This window comes from Haplochromis burtoni, unplaced genomic scaffold (assembly GCF_018398535.1).
Source record: "Haplochromis burtoni strain Fernald_Lab_line unplaced genomic scaffold, NCSU_Asbu1 Contig_442, whole genome shotgun sequence".
Classification (NCBI taxonomy): domain Eukaryota; kingdom Metazoa; phylum Chordata; class Actinopteri; order Cichliformes; family Cichlidae; genus Haplochromis; species Haplochromis burtoni.
The window spans coordinates 151,882-161,124 of record NW_024582803.1 but is presented as its reverse complement, the minus strand read 5'-3'; the positions used below and the strand labels follow the sequence as shown (position 1 = coordinate 161,124).

General features: G+C 48.8%; 2 protein-coding genes across 4 annotated transcripts in view; one reads left to right on the top strand and one right to left on the bottom strand.

Moving 5' to 3' along the window:
- Window positions 1–2,302: 2,302 nt before the first annotated feature.
- sec23a (Sec23 homolog A, coat complex II component) overlaps window positions 2,303–9,243 on the bottom strand; it is a 12,933-nt gene continuing 5,992 nt past the window's right edge. For all 3 annotated transcript variants that reach the window (XM_005947475.3, XM_005947476.3, XM_042213422.1), the window contains 9 exons: window positions 9,015–9,104; window positions 4,692–4,798; window positions 4,449–4,602; window positions 4,294–4,371; window positions 4,047–4,208; window positions 3,809–3,895; window positions 3,282–3,437; window positions 3,011–3,076; window positions 2,303–2,922 (listed from right to left, as the gene is read on the bottom strand). In XM_005947475.3, coding sequence (XP_005947537.1) covers window positions 2,833–2,922; window positions 3,011–3,076; window positions 3,282–3,437; window positions 3,809–3,895; window positions 4,047–4,208; window positions 4,294–4,371; window positions 4,449–4,602; window positions 4,692–4,798; window positions 9,015–9,104 — 990 coding nt within the window. In that variant the 3' untranslated portion in view covers window positions 2,303–2,832. The remainder of the gene's footprint in view (window positions 2,923–3,010; window positions 3,077–3,281; window positions 3,438–3,808; window positions 3,896–4,046; window positions 4,209–4,293; window positions 4,372–4,448; window positions 4,603–4,691; window positions 4,799–9,014; window positions 9,105–9,243) is intronic.
- Window positions 5,279–9,021, top strand: LOC102306395 (histamine H2 receptor). The gene is made up of 3 exons (XM_014329267.2): window positions 5,279–6,558; window positions 7,653–7,806; window positions 7,935–9,021. The coding sequence occupies exons 1-3, from the start codon at window positions 5,862–5,864 to the stop codon at window positions 8,119–8,121; spliced, it is 1,038 nt and encodes a 345-aa protein (XP_014184753.1). The 5' UTR covers window positions 5,279–5,861; the 3' UTR covers window positions 8,122–9,021.

Here is a 9,243-nt window from a genome sequence, read left to right as displayed (position 1 = left end):
CACATTTAATTAATTATTTAATGGTGTATTTAATTAATTCATTATGGCAGTCCTGGCGCTCCATATGTTCCAGGTGCTCACCTCCATCAGGTGGAGTGTGAAAGGAAGCCTGCTGGGTTCTGCTGTGTGTAAACTCGGCTCTCTTTAATAAAGTCTTCCAGTCGATGGATAAATGCAGTGTTGGGCAAGTTACTTAAATAATTAATTATAGTTACTAGTTACTTCTTCAAAAAAGTAACTGAGTTAGTAACTGAGTTACAAGATTCTAAAAGTAATTAATTACTTGAAAAGTAACTATTGTGTTACTTAAAATAAACGTTTAACCCTCTGGGGTCCAGGGTATAATTGGCCATTTTAACCACTTTGATGTTTCCTCCACATTTCACCTTTAAAAACTGTTTATTTGCCGTGTTTGGTCTCATCCTTTTCAGCACAACCTCACATGTCTGAATTTACAGTCATGTTTTCATTTTGACAAACTGTATTAACAACATTGATCTAGAATCAGACAAAAAACATAAAATCTGAGAGTTCGTTGAATCATATTTCATAACTTTAAATGCAAATATTTGTCAGTTTTAAAATCCTATGCACAAGTTTTGCAAACAAAGTTATTTGCAGCCATTTACCTTTTACCCTTTTTTATAACCACTTGAAACTGTTTACAGAACAATCAGCTGTTCTGCATTTAATAAGACAAATTATTTGTGCCACTCCAAAGGAGAACATCACAGTCTGATACCTGCAGGTCTGACAGCAGCAGGTGTATCACTCCTGTTTCTACCTGGAGACAGCAGTCGCCTCATTGTTCTGACACACAACACAAAACTATCCACAACACTACACACTAACTACACAAGACAGCACATTAACTACACACCCCAAACACGCTAAACGTCAAACGTATCCCATCACTGGATAAATGTGATTCCAGTCTCATGCCGTTTCGTTTGGACTGACACGTGGATTGTGTGTCTACTCACTGCGCATGACCGCCACCTGCTGGTGGGATTCATAGTTCAGGTAGTTTCCTCCTCTGCCTCCTGATTAAGAGTACTCGGATACTTTGGAATAAAAACGGTAGTAAACAATTATCAAAGTTTAAGTTTCATTTTCACAAATAATAAAAAAACTTTTTATTTAGATTTTATTTTAAACATTTGTTCATCTTTCCGCTGATCTGAAGTCAGATTCAGTTATGAAACACAGCAGCAGACCTCTGTGTATGTATGTGTGTCCCACGTTTAGGTAGGAGGACCACAAATTTACTATACTTACCTCTCCCCTCCTTTCAAGAAGGATGCTGCTGAGTAAAGGAAGCTCAGACCCAGACAGTGGCTGTGTCCCAATTCCAAGGCTGCATCCTCCGGAGGATGCATTTGAAGGCCGATAACAACGACAACATGACGAAGGCTGTGGACTCCTCCTAATACAGCCAAATGCATCCTCCTTTTTCCAGAATTTGAAGGATGGGTCAGGTGTGTCCTTCGTGGCCCACCTTATCCCAGAATTCATAGCGCGGTCCAGCCAAATTTTTTTTCACACAGCTGAATAAACATCAAACAGAAAACTGATTAAACAGAAGTGTGAGATGCCTGAGAGTTTACTCCAGTGTCCTGTTATATTTTAGATAGCAAGGAGCAGACGGCCGAGTTTATTAAACTCCACTGGTGGCTCAAATCTGAAGGCTAGACCGTCCCATCTCACAGCCTCTCACTTCCGGCCTTCTCGGTCTTTGGAAGACCCGGCCCACGTAGATTGTGAAGGCCGGGTCCTTAGGAGGACGCAGCCCCTGAATTGAGACAGTGCTGAGCTCCACTCCACCTGCTCACCTGCAGCGTTTTAGCAGAGGTGTCTGTTTCTGTGGGTGTGGCACATGTTGAGGACCCCACAGCTTGGCTTATTGTTTTTACCTGTGTGAGTGGGAATGCTCAGATGGTGAGGCGGGTCACTCAGGTTAATTCAGGGTAAAAGTCGGACTCTGTTCGACTGACAGCAGAAGCTCCTCGAGGGTCTGTTAGGTTTCTTTTCCTTTTCACACTTTAAAGGAAAAGTGTGACCCTAAAGTGGATTTTTAAATATGGGGTGGTGCTATTTGCTGGGATGACTGATGGTGTCTGAGCAGAGGTGGAGGCGACCGCAGTCCTGTGATCATCTTGTCTACAGCCGATTACAGTTACAAACAGACCGTCTGCAGGGTGTCAGACAGTGCTTTATAAAACACTGGGCTCAGTCACACATGCATAGGTGCTGCGTCTCTGATGACATCAGAGCTTCACGTTTCAGAAGAAGACAAACTCTGTAAAATTCTGCAGATTTTATTAGAAAGACGAGAACAGTGGCAAGGTGAACCTCTGCGCTCGTTCTCGGTTAGTGTTCAAACACAAGCAGACAGCTTCGCGCGCTCAGTGACATCACATGCTTTCTAAAAAAAACAAAACACCTCACTTCCTGTTTCCTGTTCCTAAATTTAAAAAAAAATCACATGTTAAAATTTTAAAATCAATTTGAAACCTTTTAGGGGGGAAAAACTCCCGACGGCCACCACTTCCTGCTGTTGTTTCACAATAAAAGCTTCACAGACTAAAACTACACAGTGGCTTTTATTTTGAAAGCTATCACTGTCGCTGTCTGAGAGGATCAACCAATCAAATGCTACTTAATTTTTAAAAAAAAGGCCAATTAACAATAGCATCTCTACACTGTGAGGTTACAACTCTAAACCTGCTGCTGATTGGTTGATGGTGCTTGTGAACTGTTGCCATGGAAACATAGGCAGCAAGAAAACAAATAAAAAGCAAACAGATGAGGACAGGTGAGCCGATGGCACACTCAGGCGGCGCTGGAGACAGCGAGCTTCTTCAGGTGGTCCATGAACACCTGCAGGCTGACGTCGTCTGTCAGGATTGGAGCACCGGACTCCTGCGGTGGGGGGGGGGGGGGACTTGTGTAAACACAGCGTCTGATTGGTCCACATTTAAAGGTTAAAGATTACAGGTTAAAGTCTTACCTGCCCCCAGGTGTACATGTTGTTGTGGGTCTGGGAGGGGTTCACTTTGGAGAGCAGGAAGCGAGCCTGAAAACAGCAGAAGAAGAAAACCTTTCACCTGCTGATCATGTCTACAGGTGTGTATAGGTGTGGGCACAGGTGCAAAAAGGAGAGTTTGCACCGGGAAATTGTTGATGATGTCACATTGCCGCTGTGCTGATGTCACGTCTCGTGATCTGAGGTGATGTAAATAAAGCTGATGTGTTTCTCAGGTGTGTGCCTGCGCCCTCACCTGGCTGCCGCCGTGCTCCGTGTCGATGTATCTCGGCATGGGGAAGCGCGTGTGCAACAGCTCCTGGGCGTCGTCCACCGGAGCCTGAAGCAGGTGTTTGAAGTTCTCGTACTCGGGCATGTCCTGATAGCCGGCCTTCCTCCACTGAGCCACAGTCTAACAGAGAGACGCAGTGAGACACAACTGTACACCTGCACGGGTCAGCTCATTATCATGGTTCTTTAAAGATTTGTGTGTTTTGAGCTCATGTGAGGTGAATTGTTGAGTTAACGAGAGGATATGAACGAGCTCAGCAGGTAAAACTGCAAACAGCTGATTGAAGCACGTTCAGGTTTGAGAGTTGGACTGAAATCAGGTGGGAACTCAGCTCAGCGTCACATCTGTGATGGAAACAGCTGGATCACGTTTAAAGAAACCATCTGAATGATAATTGTGGCTCTATCCTAATTAAATTACTGGACACTGATTGGCTTAGACAGCTGTGATGTCACGCGGTGCTGGGGTGTGATTGGTGGTGTCGGGTGTACCTCTCCGTGGTAGATGAGGATCTGGAAGAACGTGTCCATCAGAAGGATTCGGTCGGGCAGGATGCTGCTGCTGTCCAACAGGACGGGCTAGAAACACACACACAGTCTGATCAGTTAATCGATCAGTGATCAATAACTCACAGTTTGTTTCCCAATGAGAGCTTCAGATTCTGAAACATGAAACACCTGCACATCCAGCTGCTTACTCTGCACTGTGTGCACACAGGTGTACAGGTACCTCAGGCGGGCCGTTGAAGGAGTAGGCGTAGAGCACCGGCTGGATCATGATGAGCGCCTGCGTCAGGTCCTGCCGGTTGAAGTGGTGTCGGTAATACGAGCTCTCGTCAGGACTGTTGTTGAACACCTGCAGGAACGGCGAACGCCGCAGGTGGAACATGAACTGAAACACACAAACACACGTCAGCCCTGTGTCCCGGTGCGTGTCACAGGTGTGTCTGCGCAGAGCGTTACGGGAGTCGGGTCACCTGGGGATACAGGGAGAAGGTCTCGGAGAACCGGAAGGAGTTCGGGTCGTCTTTGTGGTAATCGCCAAACTTCTGACACTGAACACAAACACAGGTATCAATTGCTTCCTGTTCGGATCAATCGTGGCGCTCACTCTGCAGGTGTGTTCTCCTACCAGTCTGATCAGCTGTCTGTCTAACCACCTGAGCACGTCCGGCCCCTCCTCCGTCTCTGCCCGGTACACTGCCAACCTCGCCATGAGGATGGCCGCCGCCTCCTGGTCAAAGGACGCCGCGATGCTTTGAATCTGCGTCTGAGCATCAGCCCAGCTGAGGGGAAGAGAAGGGACCGGGATTAATTCAGGTGTGTGTGTGTGTGTGTGTGTGTAGTGATGGGGTGGAGGCAGGTGTGTTCGTACTTCCTGGCGGTGGTGGTGACCCGGATGCGTCGCTGGCCTGACGAGTGCTGGTACTGCGTGACAAACTGGATCGCCCCGCGGCCGCCCTGAGGGATCGGTGCGTTGTGCTGCAGGAAGTGACCGCAAACAGGCAAGTTAGAGGTCAGAGGTCAGGTTAATCAGGTATCAACATCATAGAACGTTAACCCCGCCTCCAGCATTTATCCCGCCCCTGAGACCTCGCTGTCAGGGTCACGACCCCTTGGACTGTTTATTTCCGTAGCACCTGCTCAGGTGTGTTTCTGTTTGACGCTCGTTTTCTGCCTCCAGACGTGACTCAGAGGTCACTTTCTTTAACAAAGCTGAGCTGTGATTGGCTGCTTCACACCCAACCCCGGCCTGAGCTTCTCAGCGGTCTGAGGTTCAGCAGGTGGTGAGGGTGATTACACACCTGCACACCTGTTATTACCTGAGTCAAGCTGCGTGACTGACACACACACACACACACACACACACACACACACACACACACACACACACACACACACACACACACACACACACTGATATTGGATGTTCATCTTGTTTACTTTACAGCCAGCAGGTAAGTGTGTGTGTGTGTGTGCTCATCATCGTCACAGCAGGTGTCAAACAGGTGCGCCATGGCAACACACCCCCAGGAGAACACGCCCCCTGCGGTCCACCCTCCCCCGCTCAGACTGAGCCGATCAGACTCGTTGGACTGCGATCAGACTCACACACACCGACTGATCAACTCCAGCCAACATCAGTGTGACCTTTAACCTCTGAAGACCACAGACCGCGTTGATAATCAATCGATGAAGGTGACGGCATGGTTCTTCCTCCCGATTGGTCCGGTCAGCTGCAGGTTCAGGTGGACTCTTCTTCTGGTCTTGACTCTTGTTTTTGATTGGTGGAAACGTCCTTGAAAGGCGCTCTCTCTGTTTTCAACTGCAGCTCAGGTGTGACTCACAGAGCCTCAGGTAATCCCAGCAGTCTCCTTGGTGACGGCGGGCTCTCAGCTGCTGCGACAGCCTGCTGAAGCTGCTTGTCCTCTGCTCCTCGTTTCAGAAGAAACCAACAGCTGATCGATCAGCTGATCAGAGAGCCTGCAGGTGATTGGATCACTTCGGCACGGTGCACGTTCCTGTCCTGCGAGTCCATGTGAAGATGGCGGACATTTTGAGCACGCTGTACGCCGCTCTCATGCTGCTGACGAGCGTGGCATCCACCTGTGGGAACCTCCTCCTCCTACTGGTGCTCCTGCTGAACAAGGAGCTGCGGTCCGACACGCTGGGCCTCACCCTGAGCTTTAGCCTTAGCGACCTCGCTCTCGGACTCTCCGCCATCCCCTTCAGTGCGTACAACAGCCTCTCCCAGCCTGTCAGACACTCCAGTGAGGCCGACGTCTGTCAGGGCGGCGGCTTCATCTTCCTCCTACTGCAGACCGCCTCCCTGCACTCGCTTGCCTGGGCTACCATCTACAAGTTCACGGAGATCTGCTTTGCACTCAGCTTCCACAGCATCTGGACGGCGGGGCGGAGCCGGGCGGTGCTGATCGCAGTCTGGCTGTTCTGCCTGGCCAACGCCACCATGCCACTGCTGGGTTTCGGCAGCTACGCCTACAGCGAGTCACGATTCCTCTGCTGCCCGAGCTTCACCCCGGAGAACAGGTACTTCGTGCTGCTGTGGATGGGGGCGGGCATCGTAGCGCCGATCCTCACCATGTGCTCGCTGTACGGATACATCGTGTACGTGGCCAGGAAGCAGGCCAGGAGAGGAACCTTCATGTGCAACGAGCTGCACTGTTTCTACGTTCCTGCCAACAACTACCTGAGGAGCTCCATCGTCATGGTCACCACCTCAGGTGAGCTCAAGCTGTTCCTTGACGTTGCAGGGACACGGGTTACACCTCCACTTCACCGACTCACGTTCTTTGTGAAAACTTCGTCCTCTGAGTTTTACTCCAAGTTTCCCCCACACAGAGGTCCGACGACTAGTTTCCAACCTCTGTAACTAGCCCACAAACATCTCCACAACTCCTCAAATCAGCTACAAACTTACAGCTGTGTGAAAGTAATGCTCAGGCTAGTAAACAAATTTCAGTACACAGATGTTACTAACTAATCTCCAACTCCTGTTAAACGCTCAAAATCTACAGCTAGTCAAAAAATCTCTGCAGTCTCTTAAACTTCAGTAAGTAGTCTGAAACTTGTCCTCTAGATTCTTTAATTGGTGCAACAGTCCCAGTAATTACCAGTGATTTCATATGGAGTTCCAGTATTTCTCCACTGGGACTGAACATCCTGCCTAACGGGAAACAGTGTATTGGATTTCTGCTGATTAAGTCTGATGCATGAAATTATTTTGTTCCTTCGACAGAAAACATTTCCCCGTTTGTAAAGCCGAGCAGATCCAATGTCCTCATAATCTCAAACCAAACAGCAGGACCATGTGACCACGGGGCCGCAGCCGTTTACCCTCTAAAATAAAACCTCGACGTCATAGCGGCCGTCTTTGAGGATCAGCGTCCATGTTTATCTTTGTGACTCACTGCCATTACTCTCATTATAGGGACAAACACTGAGGTCATAAACACAGACAGGGTCAAAGGTCACCACAGCCGGCTGCAGACGGTCTGAGTGACCGATAAACCAGGTTAATGTTTTCGCCATAAGGTCAATGAGAGCGCTACGAGTGAATGGCTACTGGCTCTAACACAGCACTCATCCACTCTACACGCCATGTCCACCTGTTCATGCAGAGAGTGTCTCCAGCCTGGAGCGGCCAGGGATTGAACCGCCCACCTTCAGATTGGTAGACAGATCTGCAACTTCAAGGCCGTTCTCTAGTCCCTACGCCTCTTTAACTAGTCCACAGATAACTAGTCTCCAAACACCAGCTCACTCATAGAGGGGCTGCTGATGAAGTCATGTGACTCTGTTTCCTGTCTCCTGGCAGTGTGTTTGCTGGTCTGCTGGCTGCCCTACATCTCTGTGTGTCTGTATGAGACGCTGAGCGGTCAGCAGAGTCCGTCCGTGACCGCCGCCCTCTCCTCCTGGCTGGTTCTGACCAGCGCCGCGCTCAACCCGTGGATCACCTGCATGACGCAGACGTGAGTCAGACTTTCTTTATCGAAGGCTCCGATCAGTTTTGAAGCAGTAATGAAACGTCACTATGACGCGCTCATGATGTCATAGTGAACAGGAACGTCACTTCCTGTCTGTCTCTCTGTGACTCCAGCAGGTACAGGGCGGCGGTGTGCCGAAGTTTCCGCAGGTTCGTTCCTTGTGCCGGGATGTTCCTGGAGTCCCACTCCCAGAGCTCTGCCCTCCATCTACCTGCGACCAATCGCCCTAGCACAACAACAACAACAAGTATGACCGCAACACAGCCTCCATCTTCTCCCAAAACACTAACAAGACCATGACCCTCCCATCACCATCACTGGACCTGTGCACTCTGGGAAATGTAGGCCATACTTCTCATCTTCTTCTTCAGCGTGGACGAGTTCTGACGTGACGTTGTGTTCGAAGACCGCACACTGATGTTCAGCTGATGATCTCCCGCAGTCTCACAACACGAAACATTTCCTGATCCACTCAGAGTCACAAACAGTCCGAGCTCTTTCAGCTCCATTTCAGCAGAGGTGTGTTTATGCTGACGAGACCACATCAGCACAGAGTAGACGGAGGACGAAGGTCAAACTGTTCCATGGGCTCAGTTACACTGAGCGTTTAAACTCTGAGCTGGACGCCGTGCTGCACGTGAACAGAGCTGAGAAACAGCCGGAGACTCTGGAAGTGACGAGCGGCTTGTGCAGCCCAGCAGGATCGAGGATGATGGACAAACTTGGCGGAGCCTGGAAGTCAGCATCTCCGCCCTGATGTGTGCACTTCAAATTCAAACTCATTTCCTGCTTATTATGACTGAGCATCCTCTTAGAAAGACTGTCAGTTTGGCTGCTTTAGTTTTTTGCCGTTTTCATTTTGAAAGCTGTCCCGCTAAACAGCAAAAATAAAATGATATTACTTTTAAAATAATTAGAGCGAATAAATAAAAACTAAAAAAATAAACTACAAACAGATGATCACTGGTCTAATTGTTGTTTTAAACACCAACATTTTACTATCAAAACATCAGTGGGGCTTTTATTTTGTCAGCTTGAGCTCTTATTTTCTCAACAGCAGGATCTATGACATCATCCTGTACCATGACATCACTGCAGATCACTGAACTTTCTTTTAATTGGTGGATATCAATAATTCAGTAGCTTCATGGTGACGGTGACAGAATCAAAGGTCAGAGGTCAGGTGTTTATACCTGGTTGACGACCTCAAAGTAAAGCGCCAGCGTGGTACTCGGATCCAGTCCGCAGACCTTCCACTGACAGGTTCCTCCTGTGCCGATCTCCTGGAACACAAACAGTCACAGTCTAAGCAATTCTGCCCCTGCAGGCCGGACACAGGAATTACACCCACCTGAGGGTTCACCTGTACCTGACAAAAACACACAATCAGCATTTATATGAGCAGTAAGATTCTGAGGCGGC

What these genes read in the sequence shown, in the direction of transcription:
- LOC102306395 (XM_014329267.2), top strand. Translation starts at nt 5,862, where the DNA reads ATGGCGGACATTTTGAGCACGCTGTACGCCGCTCTCATGCTGCTGACG. An exon ending in CGTCATGGTCACCACCTCAG is followed by an intron (nt 6,559 to 7,652) that starts GTGAGCTCAAGC and finishes GTCTCCTGGCAG; the next exon opens with TGTGTTTGCTGGTCTGCTGG. An exon ending in ATCACCTGCATGACGCAGAC is followed by an intron (nt 7,807 to 7,934) that starts GTGAGTCAGACT and finishes CTGTGACTCCAG; the next exon opens with CAGGTACAGGGCGGCGGTGT.